This window comes from Neophocaena asiaeorientalis, unplaced genomic scaffold (genome assembly GCF_003031525.2).
Source record: "Neophocaena asiaeorientalis asiaeorientalis breed wild unplaced genomic scaffold, Neophocaena_asiaeorientalis_V1.1 scaffold182, whole genome shotgun sequence".
NCBI classification, from domain to species: domain Eukaryota; kingdom Metazoa; phylum Chordata; class Mammalia; order Artiodactyla; family Phocoenidae; genus Neophocaena; species Neophocaena asiaeorientalis.
In genome coordinates, this window is record NW_020174648.1 from 1,238,768 (window position 1) to 1,262,450 (window position 23,683).

The 23,683-nt window shown below is 38.3% G+C and overlaps 2 protein-coding genes across 7 annotated transcripts in view; one reads left to right on the forward strand and one right to left on the reverse strand.

Annotated features, from left to right (window-relative positions):
• The window catches only part of TOR1AIP1 (torsin 1A interacting protein 1), a 48,046-nt gene extending 32,379 nt beyond the window's left edge, over nt 1–15,667 (reverse strand). Inside the window, exons 1-5 of one of the 5 annotated variants that reach the window (XM_024758781.1) lie at nt 13,904–15,667; nt 12,131–12,205; nt 6,217–6,276; nt 5,268–5,312; nt 4,923–4,946 (exon numbers count right to left, since the gene is read on the reverse strand). In XM_024758781.1, the coding sequence (XP_024614549.1) occupies nt 4,923–4,946; nt 5,268–5,312; nt 6,217–6,276; nt 12,131–12,205; nt 13,904–14,381 (682 nt within the window). In that variant the 5' untranslated portion in view covers nt 14,382–15,667. The remainder of the gene's footprint in view (nt 1–4,922; nt 4,947–5,267; nt 5,313–6,216; nt 6,277–12,130; nt 12,206–13,903) is intronic. The other 4 variants (XM_024758782.1, XM_024758783.1, XM_024758784.1 and 1 more) reach the window with 4 other exon arrangements.
• LOC112408923 (torsin-1A-interacting protein 2-like) overlaps nt 13,940–23,683 on the forward strand; it is a 40,490-nt gene continuing 30,746 nt past the window's right edge. Inside the window, exon 1 of one of the 2 annotated variants that reach the window (XM_024758788.1) lies at nt 13,940–14,063. The gene's annotated coding sequence lies outside the window, so the exon portion shown is untranslated. Of the gene's footprint in view, nt 14,064–18,584; nt 18,704–23,683 lie in introns of those variants that run through there. The other variant, XM_024758787.1, reaches the window with a different exon arrangement.

Genomic DNA, 23,683 nt, shown 5'->3' on the forward strand with positions numbered 1-23,683 from the left:
TCTATTATTCACATTATGCATGCATTATTACACCTTTTGTAGCTGTCGCACAGTCTAGGATATTCTGTATTACTCAGTCACTGTTCTCTTTGATTTTTGGTTTTAAGGATTCTATTTTTTTTAATTGAGATATAACTGATACTTAACATTGTGTTATGGGTAAGGTGTACAATGTGTTGATTTGATACATTTATATATTGCAATATGATTATCATCATAGCACTTACTAACACATCATGTCACATAATTATAATTTCTTTGAGGATTCTGTTGATATATCCTGTAGAGATTCTTTCCTTAGCTGTGTCCAGTCCAATAAGCCCACCAAAAGCATTCTTCATTTCTGTTACAGTGCTTTTTTATCTGTAGCATTTCTTTTTGATTCTTTCTTAGGATTTCTGTCTCTCGGCTGACACTGTTTTTCTGTTCTTGCATGCTGTCTACTTTATCCACTAGAGCCCTTAGCATATTAGTCGTAGTTGTTTTAAATTCCTGGTCTGATAATTCTAACATCCCTGCCACGTCTGGTTGATGTTGCTGTATCTTTTCAAATTGTGTTTTTTGCATTTTGGCATGTTTCGTAATTTTTTTCTTGATAGCTGGACATGCTGTACTGGGTAAAAAGAACTGCTGTAAATAGATCTTTAGTAAGGTGGTGGTCAGGTGTTGGGGAAGGGGAAGTATTCTATAGCTCTAGGTCTCTGTTTTTGGTTAAGCTTATGGCTCTGGACCATGAACTTCAAAACAGTTCCTCACCTTTTTTCCCTTCCCTTTTAGGTGTGACAGGATGTTCAGAGTGGTCTGGCATTGCGTACTTCCCTTCCTTCAGGTCAGTCGGGCTTTAATAATAATAGAGTAGGTTAGGTTCTAGTTAACTAGATTTCCTTGAGGGCTTGCCTTGTTAAGAAGAACAGAATGCCCTTGCATATATCAAAATGTTTCCTTTCTCCCTTTACCTTGCATAAGTATGAGGGGATTTTTTTGCTGATATTCATTATGGGAGCCTGGCTGAGCTTCTGGAGGTAAATTTCACAATACAGCAGGGGCCCACCTTTGACTGGGTCCTCCTGGAATTTTTAACTCTTCAGACTTGTCCACACTGAGCCTCCAACAATTCACCAACTGCACCTCAGATTTTCCTACCCAGCACTACCACCTGCAGAGGCTTCTGCTTGTGAATCTTGGCTCCAGTAAGCCATGACTTCCTATGTTTGTCTGTTTCTCCAATCCTGGGGTCAGTGGTTTTACCTGTGTCATCTCCTCTGTTATGGATCTAAGAGTTGTTGATTTTTCAGTTGTCAGTTTTTGACTTGTTATTAGGCTGAAGTGGTGACTTCCAAGCTCCTTACACGTGGAACCAAAAAGTTTGCCTCAATAATTTTATTTATTTATTTATGGCTGCATGGGGTTTTCGTTGCTGCGTGCAGGCTTTCTCTAGTTGCAGCGAGTGGGGGCTACTCTTCATTGCAGTGCGCAGGCTTCTCATCGTGGTGGCTTCTCTTGCGGAGCATGGGCTGTAGGTGCATGAGCTTCAGCAGTTGTAGCAAATGGGCTCAGTAGTTACGGCACACGGGCTTAGTTGCTCGGCAGCATGTGGGATCTTCCCGGACCAGGGCTTGAACCCATGTCCCCTGCACTGGCAAGCAGAGTTTTAACAACTGCACCACCACCAGGGAAGTCCCTTCCTCAATAATTTTTTGAATAAATGAATGAATGATGGGAAAAGGCTGAGATGTGAATTCCTCCTAAAATGAGAGGTTCCAACAACACCTAAGTGTAAGTCATGTAATACAGCAGCTGGGCTAAAGTTACAATTATATTAGGGCATTATGCTTTATATAGTTTAAAATTTATTTGGTGTAGCAACCTTTCTTTAAGGCTGAACTGATTTTTGAATCTGCGTTAATGGAAAGAAAAGTATGTTGAAGATTTATATTCATTCACCCAACTATCAGAAAAAATAAATTATACAGTAATCATCCTTTTTCATCCTTAATCATCCTTTTTCATCCTTTTCACCCTTTTTCATCCTGATACAATTTATTGTATCCTTAAGCATCCTTAATCATCCTTAATCATCCTTTTTCATCCTTAATCATCCTTTTTCATCCTTTTCATCCTTTCATCCTTTTTCATCCTTTTTCATCCTTAATCATCCTTTTTCATCCTTTTCATCCTTTTTCATCCTGATACAATTTATTTCCATAATACTTTTGAAGTTCCAGGTCAATTTGTCTAGAGCCAATTAACTAATAATCAGTCCATATACCAGGTTGCCTAAAATTCAATCTCCTTTTTACTGTTTATGTTAGTGTTCTAATTAGCATGGGGGAGGATTTAAGAATTATTTTTTAACCAGCTTATATAACAGAGTTCCCCATTTACTTTTAATACTTCTAATATGTTATTATCATATTTGAAGTATTTAATTTATTTTTGAACACTTTCAAGACTTTTAATCTGTGTCTAAAAATCCTTTCTTTAGAATTCCATGTTCCTAACAGTAAAAATTTATCAGCACTATACAAGACATAAACAATAACTTGTCAAGCTAGGCTATCTTGATAACATCACTAAGAACAAAAAACGGTATTATTTTGTGCCTTACAATCCAGTAATATTTTATGAATTAGACAGCTTAAATAATAATAACTCTTGTACATTTGACAAGTAATCATCACTGTAATAGGCTTTCATCTCGACTGTATATACATTTTTAAACATGTTTCTCACTCTAGAAAATGAAACTCTAGAAACCCAAGTCTACCGATTTAGAATGTCATTCTGAAAATTATTTAACATAAAATGTCTCAAAGAGCCACAGTTAATGTGAGTGTTGCCTCTAATGTAAAGGAGTTTCTCATATTGCCTGAACTCTAAAGGTAAAAGAGTGACATTCTATTACAAAACAATTACAAGTATTGGCGATATTTGTAATTCTCCTTCCCCATTTTGCCTGCTATTCATCCTTCAAAATTCAATTCAAATGCCATCTCCATAAAACCTTCCTGACCTCTTCCAGAGTAGGGAACTTCTCTAGGCTACCATATATATATACCACTATTTTAATACTTAAAACAATTTTCATTTTTTTAACCCAAGCTGCAGAAAATGTACAGATAAATATTCAGATACAATCTCATGGTGAATCAGCAGTATCTACAACTACATAGCTTTTAATTTCATTTCCCTCTTTTGTCATTCAGCTTCCTTTATTTTAAAGTTCTTGCCTGCTACATGTGGAAGGTTAGAGCATTAAAAAAAAATTTTTTTTTAAAAGGTATTACTCTTCCCTACACTCATGCAGAAACTTTAAGAAATTAAAATCCCATTTGGAGCAATAATACCCTTAATCAAAAAAAGTTATTAAATTATAAAAGCTGTGGCTTTTAGACAAATGGCAATAATTAAATGTGCTATTAAGGAGATGTCACTTTTCTAACAACTTCAACCAATTAGGAAAAGGTACTTTCAGAAGTCCCAGGTCTTTATGTCTGCTGTAAACGTAGACCACTTACAACCACTTTCTCTGGTGGGTGGAGACCATCCACTAACTGTATCACTTTCTGTTCACTTTCTTTTTCCTGGTCATCATTTTTAAGAAAAACACAAAGTCCCAGGTATATTTCTACTATAGACTTTCCTATTCCTAGAGACTTATGGAATGTGTTCGTGTGAGTAGTGAAGGGTACTCAAGGAAATATAAACTTCACTTGTGTTGTGTGGGACAAAGACATGAAGATTCAGAAGTGAGACTATCATGCCTTCTCAAACAGAAGACTAGATAGAATACAGGAGAGTCACTGTGTCTCCTGTCTTTTGTGTTGTCAGGAAAACCTAGTATGGAATGTTGCAATAAATCTATGTCCAGACAAGTATGGAACTCTCTGAATTTACTTAGAACAAACAAATGCTAATTTGGGTGATATGCTGTGTTTATTTCTGCCACTGATAAAATCAGGGGTTGGCAAACTTTCTCCATCAAGGGCCAAATAGTAAATATTTTAGGCTTCTCTAGCCACATATGGTCTCTGTCATACATACACACACACACACACACACACACATATGTGTGTGTGTGTGAGTATAAAACATAAAAATCTTTTCTTAGCTCACAGGCTGTACAAAAACAAGACTGCAGGTCAAATTTTACTCAGAGGCTGTAGTTTGTGGACCCCTGCTATAGATACCTTCAAGAAAGGTACCTTTTAAGACTATTCAGTGCCAATCATGTTTTGGAGAACAGAGTGGGGCTGCAAGAAAAAGAGAATAAAGAATAGTTTGGAAGTATCACTAGTGCTCAAGCTCCATGAATAGCCATTTTATATACTCCAAGATGTACGAGCATTACTATTAAAAAAAAAAAGAGGGTGTCATTCCCTATATTGATCTCACAGAAATTCCCTTTAAGCTGGAAAGCACTTTTTTAAAGTTAGTTTTTATTATAAAGTACTTATAGAAATGATTTCTAAATCTAGCATACAAAGAACATAAAAGGCTAGATTATTTCAGCTCCAAGTTCTCTTCTAATTAAGATTCTGTGACTTAAAAAAATTTTTTTCTAAGTTTTTAAATAGAGCATTTGAGAAACTGGTGGGTGAAAGTACACATGATAAGTTGCATACTACAAGGATCATTTTCAGTACCCAGACACTATAAATGCTGAAGTCTCTAAAAAAAATTAGCCTGAGCTTAAGTGAAAGAAATTTAAAACAAGCTGCAACTATTTCCAAAGAAAAATGAAGCTTCCCTCCTTTTGACTCATCTCCAAATTTAGAAAAGAACTGTAACCTAAGTCCAACCACAATCAATGTAAATTCACTTAAAGCCACAGATCTTGGTAGTTCATGTCTTACACCAAGGCAAACACTGAAAAGAATATAAACCACTTCAACAAACATGGCAAAGAACACTGAACTTACCTTGAAAAAGCTCAAATTCACTTTCTAAATCAAGGAAAAACCTTAATTGGTAAATTGATACCCTTTTCTCCCAATAGTGTAAACTTCAAGCTAGTAAAAACTAAAATACATGTTCTTATATTTTCTTACATGAATTTAAACAATAATATAACAAAAGACATAATTTTAGAGAGAATAAAAACCCAGGTGATTAAGAAAGTTTATGGTCATAAGGACACTGCCCCTCAAGCTGAGATAATGAACAAAGTAATATTCTCAAGCCAGTGACCAAATGAATGTACTCCTGTATTCTACTGATAATTAGACACCTCAAAGAGAACCTACAAGAATTAGAGATAAACAAACCTAATTCACTCATTTTAGTATTTCCATTTGTTTTATATGACGAATCTGCAAGAGAGATAGCAAGAAAATGATTAGAGCTGAAAAGGAAATGCATCATATGGTTCTTTACCACAGGTTCATCATCAAAACCTTAACAGATTTTTATCATTTATAACACTTAAAAGGACAGCCATCTATCAAAAAAAAAAAATCAACCGAATTCTTTTTTAAAGGGAATGATTGAGGAGTAGAAACCTCATGTGAAGATAAATAAGCTTCCTTTTTAGTTCCCACGATAAAGCACCCTTATGGGTCTGTAAACTCTAAAAATTAAGTAGAAGTAGACCTCTTGGAATGACATTACTAGCTTTCTTTCATAGTCATGAAATCAATTTAAGGGCAATACTCTTTTAAGGTTTTAGTCAAAAAGAAACTTAATTAAGGCAGGGAAAATTTATAGCCCTGAGCCACAAAGCCTCAGTCTTGAATTTTTTATTAGCATTATACTGGGAAGAATAAAAAGTCCCTGACCCTAATTTAAAACCATTTTGCTAACAAAAAGAATCATAGCAACATATAAGAAACAACCTCTTAAAAAGAATGAGGAAGTCCTTTATACACTTGTATAGAAAGACGTCTCAATATATTTTAAGTAAAAATAAATAAACAATAAGACAGTACAGAAAGGAGTATTTATTGGGCTAAAATTTGGGTTAAAAAAAGAGAGGAAAATATCATTTATACATGAATTTCCCTATATCTCCATAAAATACCTCTGGAAAAATACCTAAGAAACTGACAACATTAGTTGCCTCTGATGAGGAAACTGGGTGGGCAAAGGTCAGAAGGGGCAGGGAGACTTTTCATTGTATATTTCTAGAAACTTTTGAATTTTGAACCATATGAATACATGTAGTACCCTATTTAAAAATATAAGAAAGTTGAACCAACAGACAAAACAGTCTCTTACCAAATCTTGAGCTTCTTAGAGGGGGTCTACACAGGCCGATTACAGGATCTTTACTCACCACTAATACAGGAAGAGAAAACATTAAAAAAAAAATATAAAATGTCAAACATATTAGATTTATTATACAATCATCTATTTAGTCAGCCAAGTTTTTTCTGAGCTCTCCATTTTGCTAAGTATGGGAATACAATAGTGAACTAGAGAAAAGTTTCCTGCTATAAAAAATTTATGGACTTGACGGAAAATTTTGCAGTTTTTCTCACCAGACCATATTTGTATAACAAGAAAGGAATATCAAATAACACTCTTCTAAATTTCTCAATTAAGAACCAAAATCTGTACCATAGCACCAACTCAATTATCTATATCTACCCCATTTGTGGCATACCCTAATTGTGGATTATTTATGTCATATTTTAATTTGAGGGTTAACTTCCTGAGACTTAATACACTCCCTCCAATTATTTAACCTTGTGTGTGTTCAGGAAATGCAAACTCCAATTTTTAAAACAATGTTAATGTTAGCCAGGTTTCAGACTGTCTATGGTTCAATGGCATAGGGTTAATGAGGAAGCAATCCCATTAAATAAAATATTAATGTTAGCCTAGAAATCCAAGGTGTGTTTCCTCAAACAGCCTCACACAACATAAAATAAAATGCAATCTACATCTAAATGTGGGTTATATTATGCTCTGTTTCATTTGTTTCTATAAAAAAGCAGTATGTTTGGCTCTGTATGAGAAGTGCAAAAACCACATTCTGAACCAGCTATCCCTGACCCCTGCCATTACACTGGCTGCCTATGTTTGTTTTCACAAAACTGACCTAATCCAATTTCCCCTTTCCAGTATCAAGAAGAGAAATCTTGAAGGGACACCCATTCATTTGTTCTAAAAATACTTACTGAGCGTGATTTTGTACATCTTCAAGACAGAGATGTAGAGAAACAATTAAATTGACTTTGTGTAGCTCAAAAACAGAGAACTAAGATCAAGAGAAAGTTACAGCAAAGTAGCTTTTAGTTCAATAGTAAAACGAAAAACAACCAAATTAAGTGTTGTCTCCAAAACAGAATGGAGAGTGAGGGAGTGATTTCCACATCACTGCAGATGATCAACAATGCACAGATACATGTTAACAGAGGGACACCTACACTGATAGAAACTCTGAGTAGATGACTTCCCTAAATCTTCCAGTTCTAAGAGTCTATGAAATATTATCAGTTGTTAGAATTTCACATATCAGGTATTTAGAACTTATATAAGCAGCTTTAAAAAGAAATCTTGTACATGTCTGTTACTCTTATTATTACAACTACCTTCCTCTTTTTCTCCTCTGTATTCCCATCCTTTTCAGGTTTAATTAAAACCTAAAACTTAACTTACTCTATAGACATCAATTACTATTTCAGTCCCCATCTTTTCATTTGAGCTTTTCTTGTATGCTCTACCATATATACAGCCCTATGTAAGATACTTGAAATACTTGAAGGAGACAGAGTAGCCCAGAGAGGTATTAGAGAATAAAATAACAAGTACCCTTCTTTAGTAGCAATCTCCTTCCTTTGTCTGCTGCTTTTGCTCACCACTGCACCCCCAGGCTCTAGAAAGGGGCCTGGTATAAAGTAGGTGCTCTATAATATCTGGAGAATGAATGAATGCTGTAACTACAGGAGCCAAAGAATCAAATGTTCATGACAAAATAGAAGGTATTAAAAATATTTAACTATAATTATTTAGCCAGAAACCATAACTGTTAAAAATACTTAACTTTAGGAAAAGTAAATGAAATTTTCCTACTGTATTTTTAGATTATGAAATTAGTTTCATGAAAGGGATGAACCTGGCCATAGAAGAAGTCATACAGATATATGTGGACTGAACTGACTGAACAACCTAATGGCTATTTCAACATGAAAATAATGCAATTCTGAAACTTCAAACATTAAGCAGAGTTTAAACCATATTCCTATTCTAAACTAATACAATCAACATTTTTTCACAACTTCAAAAACAGGATGACAAATGATGTAGTTGTCTTTACTAGGTTGTTTTAGAAAGTGGCCCCTTGCTTTAGGTCATTAGTTTTAAGGACATTTTTGGATAAAGTTCTCTCAGACCATACCACTGGCCCTATACACAATTATGGCACAATTTTGAATACCAAAGTTAAACTGAAAGTCTATGATTCTACAAGAAGGAAGGGACTATCTTTTTTCTTTTTTAATTGATGTATAGTCGATTTACAATGTTGTATTAAGTTTCTGGTGTATAGCAAAGTGATTCAGTTATATATATATATATTCTTTTTCATATTCTTTTCCATTATGGTTTCTTATAGGATACTGAATATAGTTCCCTGTGCTACACAGTAGGACTTTATTGTTTATCTATTTTATATATAATAGTTTGTATCTGCCAATCCCAAACTCCTAATTTATCCTTCCTCCACCCCCCTTGCTCCTTTGGTAACCATAAATTTGTTTTCTAAGTCTGTGAATCTGTTTCGTTTTTGTAAATAAGTTCATTTGTATCATATTTTAGATTCCACATATAAGTGATATCATATAATATTTGTCTTTCTCTGTCTGACTTCATTTAGTATGATAATCTCTAGGTCCTTCCATGTTGCTGCAAATGGCATTATTTCATTCTTTTTAATGGCTGAGTGGTATTCCAGTGTGTGTGTGTGTGTGTGTGTGTGTGTGTGTGTGTGTGTGTGTGTGTGTACACACACATACATATACACACACCACTTCTTTATCCATTCAGCTGTTGATGGACATTTAGGTTGTGTCCATGTCTTAGCTACTGTAAACAGTGCTGCTATAAACATATGGGTGCATGTATCTTTTCGAATTAGAGTTTTCTCTGGATATATGCCCAGGAGTGGGATTGCAGGATCATACGGCAACTCTATTTTTAGTTTTTTTAAGGAACTTCCAAACTGTTTTCCATAGTGACTGCATCCATTTACATTCCCTCAAACAAGGAAGGGCCTACCTTAAACTTGCACTTAAAGCAGTTTTCCATCAAAGTTGACTCCTGTTTAAATAATTCCTCTGCTAGAAAGACTTTATAACCATTCATTTAATGACTTCCCTAAACTCCTTCTCCTTTTATTAAGAGGAATGATACAAGAGCATGCCAAGTGCTAGATGCAGTATAATTTTTAAAAGCACCTTTTAGAGTAAGAGAACCCCGAGTATCTCAAGTCTCCCAAAGATGCACATATCCTTATTTCTAGTTATACTGTAGCACAGTATGATATCGATATATTCCAGGTAATCTATGCATGAGTTCCATCGATCTATCATCTATACTGGGAAATGTTTTGTCTTTTCCATTACCAACTATAGCACAAGCTTCTTGAGAAAAAAGAAATGCTTAAGCAAAATTTTATGAACTTCACATCTCCTGTAAAGTGCTGTGAGGAAAAAAACCCCACCTTATATCTGTATGTTTTACTGTGTATAAACTGACTTGGCAAGTACTATATCATTTTTGCAGTGGCCTTGTGAGTTAGGCTGGGTAAGTCATACAGATAAAGGCCTGAGGTTCAAGGTGAGTAGCTAATTCAACCAAGGTCCAGTGCTCTTTCCACAATATTATGCAGCCACGTACCTCAACAGCAGTCCTTAAATACAGGCCTAATGTGAACTCCAAAAGACTGTACGAGACATTCTATTTTATAATCGTTTTATAATGGTCTATAGGCTGGTGCTCAACAGTCTTCATTACATCAATTTACTTAACTCCATAATTTTTAGAAATTTACTGTAGATTTTAAAAATGAGAGATTTTTGTTTCTCCCAGTATAAGGGACATGAAATTAAATCTCCCATAAATAAAATTTCAAGGATATGGTTTTTCCACATGGCCTAGAAGGACTTCCCTGGTGGCAGAGTGGTTAAGAATCTGCCCGGGGCTTCCCTGGTGGCACAGTGGTTGAGAGTCTGCCTGCCGATGCAGGGGACACGGGTTCGTGCCCCGGTCCGGGAGGATCCCATGTGCTGCGGAGCGGCTGGGCCCGTGAGCCATGGCCGCTGAGCCTGCGCGTCCGAAGCCTGTGCTCCTCAACGGGAGAGGCCACAACAGTGAGAGGCCCGTGTACCGCAAAAAAAAAAAAAAGAATCTGCCTGCCAATGCAGGGGACACGGGTTCAAGCCCTGGTCCTGGAAGATCCCACATGCCACAGAGCAACTAAGCCCATGTGCCACAACTTCTGAGCCTGTGCTCCAGAGCCCACAAGCCACAACTACTGAGCCTGAGTGCCACAAATACTGAAGTCTGTGTGCCTAGAGCCCGTGCTCTGCAACCAGAGAAGCCACCGCAATAAGAAGCCCACGCACTGCAACGAAGGGTAGCCCCTGCTCACCACAACTAGAAAAAGCCCACGCACAGCAATTAAGACCCAACGCAGCCAAAAATAAATAAATAAATCTTAAAAAAAAATGGCCTGGAAAATCTGTTTATAGCACCTATCACTCAAAGCATTTTTCTAAGGTAGTTTATAATCTTAATACAGTACCATAGGCTATTCAAGGAATTAAGCATAAAGGGTGTGTTATTTGGAACTGAACTTGAACCAGATATTTATTCATTCTAAACTGAGAACAGAACAGTTTAAATTATAAGGAATAATCTTATTAGAAGCAATGGGTAAGGAAAGAAGTCAGGATTTGCGTTTAAAAATAAAAAGCCAGAGATGATCAGTTTCAATAGCTACAATCATTTATTGCTGTGGACTTTCCTAATATCAAATAAAGCAAACTGAAAATAAATGGAACTAAAAACCAAAGGATGTTATGCGTTAATGACAACTTAATCCTTTCCCTTGCTTTTGAAAAGAGTTTAAACAGGTTTTAAAACATTAAGTAGACTATCAAATGTACCCTATTGTCATGTTACATTGATACTAAGATGCAAATATTTTTACACTTTAACATCTCTGAAAGTGGGATGTATCATAAAATCTAAGGCATATTACAGTTTAATTGGCAGCATTTCTTCCTTCTAGGTGGTACATAAAACAATGACAGTATATCTTACAACTGATGAGATCTTAGATTTGATGAAATATATTATCAAACTGAGATCGACCATATTGTGTCATGATTTTACAATGCAGACCATTTAATCCATTTTATTTTATTTATTTATTTTTGGCTGCATTGGGTCTTCATTGCTGCGTGCGGGCTTTCTCTAGTTGCGCCGAGCTGGGCTACTCGCTGTTGCGGTGCGCGGACTTCTCACTGTGGTGGCTTCTCTTGTTGTGGAGCACCGGCTCTAGGTGCGCGGGCTTCAGTAGCTGTGGCTCACGGACTCTAGAGCGCAGGCTCAGTAGTTGTGGCGCACGGGCTTAGTTGTTCCACGGCATGTGGGATCTTCCCGGACCAGGGCTCGAACCTGTGTCCCTGCGTTGGCAGGAGGATTCTTAACCACTGCGCCACCAGGGAAGCCCTTAATCCGTTTCAAATGGAAAGTAGTGTGACATATTCATTCATTCAACACTTAACAAGCTTTACTGAGTAGTAATTATTACACGGGACAGTGACAGTGAGGTACTTGGGGCAAATGAAAGGGCTTTGGAGAAGACAAACCTGGGTCTGAATTTGGCTCAGTTACAAGCAAGTAATCTTAGAGAAAAGTTAGCTACTCTGAGCTCCAGTTTTCTCACCAAAAAATGGGTACATCTATCCTGCATAGTTATGTGAATGAATTAACATACACCAAGTATGTGCCCTGTCTTTTCTTGACACATCCTACTATTGCTTAATTCAATAAAAACCTATAAAGAAGATTCACTGAAACCCTGAATGAGGTATGATCTGCAACCCTTGATAGACCAGGCTACCATCTATACATAAAAAAAGCAGCCACGTAAGGAAAACAATAAACTCACTCTTCTTACCTGGAGTCTGTGTTCTCCTGATAGTATTCTTTGAGACAGTTGGGCTTAAAACAGTTTGTGAAGGTGGTTCATCCTCTAAAGAAAAGATATGACAATTCTAAAATTCAGAATATGTGAACTGAGTAGAGATTATGTATATTAACAGCAATATATAAACAGAAATGCAAGTAATTCATCCCTTCAGAAATGTGTTATTAGGTTTATCAAAACTTAGGAATTTAACTAGCCAGAACTACTCTTTAAGACAATATAAAAATAAACTATTCACCAATGATGCTTTACAACAAAATTACATTACTTTAGAAAATTTAAAAGATGGGCTAAAGCAGAAGAATGAAAAACGTGTAGATCCTTATAGATTTACTAAAATAGAAGTATATCCTTTATGTGTTAAAAAAAATTAGCTTATACAACTGCACCAGCCTGTGTGGGAGAGTCAATACAATTTAACATATATATTTTTTGCCTTCTAAAGCATTCTTCCAGATATTGGAGATACAGAATGAACATAAGCACGGAAGTATAACGTGGTCCTTCAAATACATAAATATATATGTAGGGTCTTTGTCTTCAGAAGTTGACAATCTTAAGAGAGATAAAACTAACATATATATGGGTTAAACTGTCTTGAATTGCTACTCCCAATACTAATTTACATTATCTTTAACATAGTTTCCAAAATCAACACATCTTCCAATGTGGCAGCACGTGTTAGGTCGTAAATGTGCAGCCTATTACTCTGCTCTAAACTGAAAATCCACCTCCTCTTCATCATATCCATCAAAGGTCTATCACTAACTATGTAATTCCATTATGATTCAAATCCCCTGATTTTACCTCATAGGTGCCCTACGGGGAGCCAACATGAAACTTCATCTGTGACTCAGTGTTAGATGGGGAGAGAGGGCAGGGTGGGAGAGGATGGACTAAGGGAGTTGATTCATCTGTGACTTTCCTAAAACTATACAATCACCTTGTCAGTATCCTTGCGGCCCATTCAGACGACAACTAATTAAAAGTCTTGCTTTGTCTGGCTACTAGTTAACCATTGACGGTCCCCAACATGCAAATTTTTGCCAGAGACCACCACACTCTAGAAAGAGCGATCAGCTCAAGTTTATCAGGCACTGGGAAGCTTCAAGTTCAGGATAACTGCCTTACCCTATTTCGGTGTAAGTATTTGGGTGGGCCCTCAAATCAATTAATCAACTACACTTGTTCTCAAAACGGCCACTCACAAAATTCCCCTCCCTCTCTCCCCACCTAGGTAGTGATGGAGAAATACTGGAAGGTTAGATGAGAACCAAAATTCTCAGCTAGGGACTTCTGGCCTCTGAGAGTTAAAGGAGGAAATGGAACTGGCTTTGGTAGAAACATCCGCAGGACAAAGAGAACCGATATGAAACCCAGCCCGGAGTGATTCAGTGTCCCGCCTGCCGCCTAACTCGCCGTCCCAACGTGCAAGCCTGCAGAAAAGGGGCAATCCTGACACCCCTAAATTGATGCCCAAGGATGCACGCGGCTCCACGGCTCTGCTCAAGTAGCTCCGCACGACTGCCTTCCCTTCCAGTGCCCCCGCCCCTGCCGCTTTCCCGCCAGCGGTCGGGGCGGACCGGGCGTCGGGTCGCACGCCCATCCGGGCGGAGAAGCCCCGAGGGGGTGAGGTCCAGAAAGGCACACGCCCGGCCGAGGCGCACACGCCCTCTGCGCGCGCACGCTCGCGGCACTCCCTCCCTGGCTCGGGGCTGAGACTGTTACCTCTGTCGGCCTCACCTTCGGATAAATGGGAGTCCCGTAATCCTCTCCGGGTCGTAACCGGAGACGGCTGCAGCGGAGGCTGCTGTGAGTGCTGCTGCTGCTGGAGGCGAGTAGCCCTTCGCGTCTTCATCTCGGCTTCCTGGAGTCGCGGCTGCCTCCGCTGCCGAGACCGAAGGTAATAGGAGCGTTCTCTCACTTCCTCTTTCGCCGAATCGGGCCGGAACTCTTCTAGCGGAATTTGTCTTCCCACCGGGGCCTTTTCTTTGGCCGCCCGGGGCTCGAAGTCGCCGTACACTTCGGGCGGCTCTTCTGAGAACCTCACTTCCCGCCGGCCGTGGCGCGACGGCGTAGGAGTACCATACGCAGGCGCGTCACTGCCGCCGCCATTTTGAGGGGCGAGCCGGGGCCTCGCCTCCCGTAGCGGAGCTCTGGGCGTGACGTACAGCCCCCATCCTTCCTTCTCCGGCTCCGCCCGCCACCCCTCGCCTGCCATAGTTGTTGACGTAGCTTGAGTTGATCGAGAAGGTGTTTTGGAGGGCCTGTAGAGTCTCTCGCCGTTGGTGGCGATGGTTTTTCGGGTGTTCGGCAGTGGTGTCGACGGTCAGGGAGGCAGTTGAGAGTCGCTGGGGCTGCCGCCTGCGTCGTCGCTGCTGTGCTGCAAACCCGCCTCTGGGCCCATCGTGTGTTCTGAGGGCTGTGGGAGAGGCAGTGCCTGTGCTGGGTCAGCTGCCGCGGGTCACTCCCGCCTCCTGGCTGAAGGCACCAAAGAGGAGGAGAAGAGGGAGGAGGACGTCGCTGTCCTCAGCCTTCAGGGAGGGAAGGAGGGGACGACGGAGAAGAGACCACTGGTTGGGCAGAGTGCTGGTACTCAGCCCGCTGCTCCTGGCAACTGTTGCCGGCACGCAGGAGACGTCCGGCCAGTCCCCCAGTACCGAGAACCTGGGAAAGGCGGAGTGGAGGGGAAGTTTCGGTCCTCACCCCTAGGCTGTTGCGCAGTTTTCCCGCAGCCTCTGATCGACTGCTGCCTCCGCCGTACCTTTCCGAGTGTTTCTTAGCAGGGGTTGATAAGAAAGATACTTTTGTAGGTGTCATCTTGGAGAAAATTTTAGTTTCAAGGTCCTTGGGAAGGCATTTAACCACTTTTTAAGTTTTAAGTGCCTCGTTGAGTGTACGAAATCGGATCTACAGGCATACTGGGGTGGATTAACATTTGCAAAATGTGCGCATAGCAAGCAGTCTTATTCCTGGTTTCGTATAAAAGCTGTAGTCCAGCAGCACTGTTCAGAAAGCTTGCTAGTGCTGTGTTATGGACAGTGAGAAATGAACAAGTACTTTAATGACGGCACTGTAATTTTCACTTGTGATCCATTATTTTTACTTTGATTCTGGGCATGATTTGATATACTGCATTTGATATAGGGTTTTCCTGCGTTTAGTTTACTGAATAAGAAAGCATGATAAAAGCCTATGTTCCACCTCTGTGTATCGTATTTGCAGATGTGGATAATCTGCAAATATCTAACCAAATTTAGACACTGAGGGAATGTTAATTTAGTATAAAGTCTGAACAATTATTGAAAAAAGATTAATCTTGCCTTCAAATATACACACACTTCTTGGACGGCTTTCTATAATTGATTTTAGTGACTAGATTTAAAAAGTTGCAATTTGGATAGCAATTATAATGAACGAGCCTGAAAATTTTGAAGGTATTTGTTTATTCTTTCCTGTATTTAAAATCACTTTAGAATGTTTTTGAGCAACTCATTTGTCCAAACTGGGCACAGATTTCAATTTAGTGAAATCTTAAGGTGTTCAATGTTTTCACTAATTGTCCAGAAATTTGGCCACAGACAAGAGGAATTACATGCTTTAGAGAATCACCTAGGTTTTTGCCTGTTAGATTCATTTAGTTGAGCTTTTGTTTTTACTGTATACAATATAGCCAAAGAAACTGAAGGAATAGCAACATGGGAGATGCTACTTTTTTAAAAAATCTTTTGTCTTAAGGGAAAATTAAAAGCATGTTCTCCCTCGTCAGCCTGAGTTAGATAGTATATTTGCAAGATTCGTGGGACTTAGTCTTTTCTGACAAAATGCTGAGAAGTGTTGATACTTGGTTAATACCTGGCTTTTATTTAACTAATGCTTTATGAGGTACCTACTATATTACTCATTATTAACATATAATAGTAAAAGTTCTGTAATAGATGAAATTATTAAACAATATAAAACTTTATAGTATTATTATACAAAGTTCATATTATGAACAGTAATGCATATATTAAGAGCCTCTTTAAAACAGTTACCAGGACAGGTGACTATATGGAAACTTGGTTACAGATTGTAAAACTTAGTTTAGGGGGACATATTAAAAAAGAGAGGACAGGAGGTTCTATATATTATTGAATATTCAGTACATGTGTTATTTTGTAATTAAAAATGCTTGTAAGAGTTTAGGAATGGTTTTCAAAGAAACAGATCATGAGACGCTTGAAGTAAAATCAGAGGAGTGGCAACTTTAATTTAGCATTAACACATATATTTGCTTAGGATTTTCCCTCTTTATCTAGGTAATAAGGATACATAATCCTAGCCCTGCCATACGTGCCTCCCACGCCTTAGCAACTTACAAATACCAACTTTCATCACTAACTGAGAGGTAAAGGTAAACCCTTGTCAAACCAGATATTCTGCTGTAGATGTTTTCCAAACTACAAGGGTGGCCCAAAAGAGGTGAGACAGAGACAGACTCATAGCTAATATTATAAGGGAATTGCTGGGCTGCCAATACCAAGAGAGTAGGCATGAGCTCCAGATGTTAAACAATTACTTTGGGAGTTTGAGATATGTAGAGGAATTCGGTGAATCAAAAGAGAACAAGAGAAGAAGTGATTACAACAAAGAATATACTCATCAATTTAATTCATATATTTATTAAACACAGAATAGATGCTTAATAAATATATGAATTAAATTAATGAGAGTGTTCTTTACCCTGAGGGAATTTGCCATATACTAGGGAAGACAGATATACAAAAAATTATAATTCAGGTTAAATGACTGGCAATTTAAGGACCTAGCGATTAGGCCTAAGTCTAGAAATCTAATGTTCTTGACAATGGATTTCTAAATAAAGCAGTTTGTTTTTTTTTTTTTTTTGTGGTATGCGGGCCTCTCACTGTTGTGGCCTCTCTCGTTGCGGAGCACAGGCTCTGGACGCGCAGGCTCAGCGGCCATGGCTCACGAGCCCAGCCGCTCCGTGGCATGTGGGATCCTCCTGGACCGGGGCACAAACCCGTGTCCCCTGCATCGGCAGGCGGACTCTCAACAACTGCGCCACCAGGGAAGCCCCAATAAGATAATTTTTGTACGTGAGTTTTTTGTTTAGGGTAAGCAGAAATCCTGTTGTTTACTGAGAAAGCATTTATCAATTAATTGTGCATAATATCCACACTTTTGATGAGAGAAATAACTTTGGGATTATATCTTAGTAGAAAGAGGAAACATTGTTATTTTTAATAAGGAAAAGATTGAAATATTAAATAAGAGGAAGTAAAGACAGTAGCTAGCTGCATTTATTCCCCATTCTCACAAGTGATAGAAAAAATACTTTAAAGACGGTTAATACAAATGAAAATGTCTAGAAATGAAGTGATTAGAATATGTCTTCCACTTATTCTTTGTTGAATTAGAAATTGCAGTCAATTAAACAGCATCTAAGAATGTTCCTAAATCCCATGTCTTCTGCCAAAAAAAGGATGGTTGAGAGGTGAATACACCAAAAAATCAGTTACATGAAGAATCAGTAATCCAGTAAATTATTGAGCTAGTGCTATGTACTAGGCAAACCCTGTTCGAGGTGCTGGGGATACAGCAGTAAAAGAAGAGACCAGAAGACAACCCTCCCTGCCTTCTAGGCTTTTATATTCTATGGGAGTCAGATAAAAATCAAAATAAGTACAATAGCGTGTTGGTCAGGAGTGTTATGGGAAAAAATTAGGAAAGAGGAAGTGAAATTTATGTGAGTAGATTTCTTCTATGTTATATTGAATTGGTGCAGGTCAGGAACAGGACTTTTAGACTTACTTGACTTTGCCCTTAACCAATTATGTGTTCTTGCGTACATTGCTTGCCATCTCTCAATTTTCATTTTTATAAAATTAATAGATTAAGATAATAGCTATTTTTTATTCATCATTTACTAATGTCGTTTAGTAGACACTGTTATGTACATTAGCTCATTTACTCACAACCACCTTATGAGGTACTATGTATGTAGCGTTGTCTGCATTTGACAAGAGCAAACTCGGGTTTAGATTAAGCAACTCGTTTGAGGACATGCACCTTGTAATGGTAGAGGCCGGCTTCTAAGTCAAGTCTGACTGGTGCTTGCCAGTATCATTGGCTAGTACCTCTCACTGTGTTGGTTCCATTAGTTCCTCAAGCCTATGAACTTTAGGTCTTTATGAGGGTTTAGGGTCCTCCAGGGTCTTGCAGGGATGTCTGCCTCTGGGTCTGGTAGCAGCCCGAGAACGCGGGGAGGCTTGCGGTTCTGTCGCTGCACTCACCGAACCTCCAGCCTCCAGCTCGGCCGCTGGCCGCCTGCGGGGAGGAGGGGCCGGCGCCTACCAGTCCCAGCATTCCGCGGGCGCCTACCCTCCCCGCGGAGGTCGCGGTCACGTGGGCAGGGACAGGACGACGTTCTGTTCCGCCGCGTCCGAGGGGAGCAGCTCAGCGTTGTGGAGCAGAAAGAACACTCTTAAGGGCTCTCCTGACATTGACAGTCGACGATTTAAAACCCCGCTAGAATTTGTAAGTAAAATTTGTATACAACTTTTCCATGTTTTAATATTTGATCTGATACCTTCTTTTTAAATATCTTTCAGAAACGGTCCTTCCCCACCCCCACCTCCTTACCGCAAAAACCTTAAACGGAGCAGGTTGGAGGTATATTTTTGTTTTGGAGTGAAAAAAGAGAAACAGAATCATAAACATTAAACAGAATAAGGTGGGAATAAATGTTTGGTTTGGACTTTGAGACGAGAAGCAGAATTCCTATAAGGTTCAAATGTAAACGAGAAATCTACCAGTGCAGGTGTTGATTACTCCCTTTACCTTCATGCTTAACAGGATCCCATCATTCGTCTTTTTAATCTTTATAAGATAGTGTCCGTGTTCCCCCGCCCCCGCCCCGCCATCCCTCACTTGCCACCCCTGCTTTTTAGCCTTAATGGTGCTAAAAAGAGCGAAGTTTTAGTAAGACCCTGCAATTACCAATTAATTACATATTATATATGTATTGCCAATTGTATCTCATACCCGAGAAAGTTTACCCCTTTTTCCTTCCTTCAAAAAAGTTTACTCTCTACTTAATCAGTAGTGCTTAATTGTTTGACTTTATACACAGTTACAGAAATCAGTTAATCTGATTCAACACACTGTTTCAATTTTACCTGTCTTTAGGTTTTAAAACATTTTCTTTTGGATCTATATGAGAGATCCTTTCCTTGTCTCTGTTTGTTAAGAATTAGGGCTGTGGCTGTTATCCGTATTTATCAGTTTTGTTTTTCAAGCACAGGATTACTATATAAATGGTCAGTGGGAAATAATCTAATTTAAAAAGGAACTTACTGGTAGAGGAACTAAAAATGTTCCTGGAAGCCTTTGTGTGGATTAGAACAGTTTGAAAACTGACATTTGCTGTGAAAACTTTGGGAGTCTCTGAGTAATGCTTATGCTGAATGCAGAGCCCAGAACTTGATTACCAGTTTTACTGCTGGTTTATCGTAACCATAAGTGACTCAGTTAAGCTCTACTTCATTTGTTTTTCTTCCTAGTGTAGAGATAATACTAGCCTGAGAGCTTCTATAAGTAACAAATAGAGTAACAAGAATTTAGCTAATTATTTGAGGATTATTGGGTATTTAAATAATGTATAGCGTCTTGTATGTAATTTATTTTTGCGTAGGCGGTAATTTTAAACTGTATACCATGGAAATCCACATTTCTCTGAAGTGCCACTTGAATTTCCTGAAGGAAAGTTTGCTGAGAGAAACCTTGTCTGCTTTATGCTGTTTTTCATTTTTCATTTAGAATTTTAATTGTGTTAAAATTTCGTTAATAGTCTACATTTTATAATGACTACTGTGTCCCACAAGAGATAAGTCAATATAGTGATTATACTTTATCGTAAGTTTTGCACAGCAAATCAAGCATTTGTGAATAAAGAAAGATGTCTCCAACATTGGTTATGAGCGTAGACTTCGGAGTCAGAGCTGAGTTTGAATTCCTGTTCTGTCAATTTGTGGCTTGGGCAGGTTGCTTTATCTCTCTGAGCCCATTACCTCATCTTTAAAGTGGAGAGTCATAGGGTTATTTGGAATATTAAATGGGTTTAAGGACTCAATAAGTGGAAACAGTTATTACTAATTGGACTGCTTTCTTCTTTACTAATATTAAAGGAAGTGGCACATGGTTTTGATAATCAAAATAAAAAGGAAGAAAATTCACCAATAATTCCACTACCTGAACAAATCAAATTGTTTTTATTTTTATATACTCTTCTTTAGCTCTTGATCATGGGTGTACATAATGTAAATATAATAACATTTTTGCCAAAAGGCAAATTTAAAACATTAATTTGTAAACTGCTGAGGGTTTTGTTTTATTATATAAATAGAGCTCTCTGGTTCTGCCTTATTTTGATCTACTAGTGAAGAAACGGCAGAACTTTCCTTTAGCACAGTGTCCACTTGCTTTCCCCATTCCGAAAAATAAAACGTCTAGTTGCACTTTTACTTAACAGTTCAAATAATAATAAACACATCCTGAGACTTCTTTTGTGCCCCCATAGCGGTAAGTGCTGCACATGATCACTTTAACCCTCATAATGCTTCTTTCATCTGGGTAGTTATTCCATTTTGTGGTTAAGAGAACCAGGGAAATAGGGCAGAGTTCACCAAGTCAGGTGCTGGAGCAGTCATTCAGGCCTAGGCAGTCTGACTTTAGAGGACTGTGCTGCGAGGATTTCATATTTATAGATTCACTATATGGATGTTGAATCATATATGTAGGCAGGAGATGGTCCTGCAGGCTGACTTAAACTTCTTTGTATAAGAGTAACAATATTTGTACTTTCTAACTACCATGACCACCACATGTAAAAAAAAACTTTGTAGGAAAACAAGAGTAGGGAAGTGTTCAGTGCCTTAACAGATGAGGCATTCACCTATAGTTTTATTAGTTGTGGCAGTAAAAATATAATTTATGCACAAGTTATTAAGAGTAAATTTTCCAAAAGACAAAAAAGGTAAATTTTCCCTTTTTTTATTAGGGATAGATAGAGTAAACATAGGGTTTATAGTGATGGAAAGCTAACTGTTCTTTATTAAAGCAGTGTTTCATGTTTCTTAAATTTTATAGCGAGCATCAGAATCATCTGGTGAGCCTGTTAAAACAAATTCCTGCACCAGACCCTCAAAGATTCTAGTCTGGTAGGTCTGGGGTGGGGCCCAAGAGTTTGCATTTCTAATAGGTTCCCAGGTGATGCTAATGATTTCCAGCTAATGAGTTTAGTAAGGAAACAAATAATAGTGGGGGTTGTCCAAATTGTTGACCTGATGGTGAAACCCCAGTAGCAATGAGCACCCAGCTCTTGTTTTTAAACACTATCCTCTGATAAAAGGAACTAGGATTTTTTTTTTTTTGAGACGTACTTGATTCCAGGTCTGAGTCAGGGAAAATACAAGGTGAGCCTGGAACATCTTGTGGTGCTTGAAATTAAGTAAATGCTCAAAAAGGTTTGGGAGCTTGTTGAAAGGACACAGGAGGAACTTGAAGGAGCTTGATGGCCGAAGTTGGAACAACCTGAGTAATAAAATGAGTAATGGTAGTACTGGATTTTAACCCATAGAATAAAGTAAAGTAAGTGGCCATGAGTCCATACTGACATAGTTGATAAATAAATAGAATTCAAGAAGGGACAGCTCTTTCTTAGAGAAGAATTCCAATGAGTAAACATGGTAAAAAGGAAACAAAATCACTATTAGACAAACAGCTGCGTAGTAATTATTGCAGATAAAATCTACCTATAATACTGGTAGGTGAAATTTTGAGGAAAATCAGGGTATTTGCATAGTCTCAAAATATCTCCCCAATATAATTATTAGCTACAAAGGAAAAATAGTAACTTGACAGTGGAGATACTGTGTTAACCAACTGATTGAGGTTAACATCACCAGTAATAAGACATACAGACATCATGACCCCAGTGATATGATGCACTTAGAAGGACTCAACATCATTTCTGTGGTGTTATTCTTGCCAAAAATGCATAAACTCTTTATCTTTCTACAAACAAATTGAGGGACATTCTACAAAATAACTGGCTAGTACTTTTCAAAAGTGTAAAGGTCACAAAGACCAGGAAAAGTCACAAGAGATAATTAGAGACAGAAACTATCACGGATTGGAGACTCAGGAGAATTGACAACTAAATGCAGTAATGGATCCCATACTGGACTATGGAACAGAAAAGGGACGTTAGTGGAGAAACTGGTACAATTGGAGCAGTCTGTAGTTTAGTTAATTGACTTGTACCAGTGTTAATTTCTTGGTTTTGTAACTGTATTTTATGAGATGTTGACTTTAGGAGAAACTGGGTAAAGGGTATAAGGAACTCTCTGCACTATTTTTGCAACTTTTCTACAAGTTTAAAATTCGTTCAAAATAAAATGTTTAATAACAATGTGCTGGCTTCCTGTAGATATTAAAGATGATTAGAGGAGTTGAGCTAAAACTGGGAATCAGTTATGCCACCCACTGTTGGAAATCGTAGCAAACTCTTTGATCTTTGTGTGTTGCTTTTTGCCTCTGCGTGGGTCAGCCTAAATGTGAAATGCAAATCGAGGGAGTAAGAAGGGTAAGAAGGAAAGGAAATTTTTTCTCTATCCTCAGAAAAAATTTATATCTGAACTGCACCAGACATCCAGTCCCTATATATATAAGAAACAGTTCCCTAAGAAAGTAAGTGGAGTGCTTTTTGTTTCTAGTTTTTAGTACTTTCTCAACCTCCCCTTCAAAAATACGGAATAAGTACTATTTAGTGAAAACACTGGGAAATGAGTGGGAAATCTTGAAAATAATAATCCTGGCATATTATGACAATGGATATGGTGCAGAGGCGTGGGCAAGACTTAGATACTTAGTTTTCAACACAGACACAAATAGCTGGTACAAGTATATAAATACCTAACCTTAGCACTAGGTCTCACTGTTGAAAACTGCATATTAACTTTAAAGGTTTGGCTGCTGGTGTTTTAAATTGAAACTGTAGATAGAATTTGAACCATGGACTTCTGTCCATTAGGGCAAAGTAGATTGAAGTGCACCAGTAAATTTTTAAACCAGTTGTTCCCCTTTATGGAATGCCAGCAATGCACACACACACCTGTTATGTTTGTCAGTTCCTTTTTTTTTTGTTATTTTTATTTTTGGCTTCGCTGCAAGGCTTGTGGGATCTTAATTCCCCAACCAGGGATTGAACCCAGGTCCTCGACAGTGAGAGCTCGGAGTCCTAACCACTGGACTGCCAGGGAATTCCCTGTTTCTCAACTCCTGGGTGACTCAAGATCATATTTTTTTTTGGCTTATCTATTTTCGTAAGAGGGAACAGTGTGTGTGCTCAACAGTGTTGAAGATTCTGCCTTTTCTCTGTGATCTCAAGACTGCCAAATTAAAAGTAGTTCCTCACAAAACAGGCTGAAAACTTTTTTCAGGAGCATGTATTTTCAT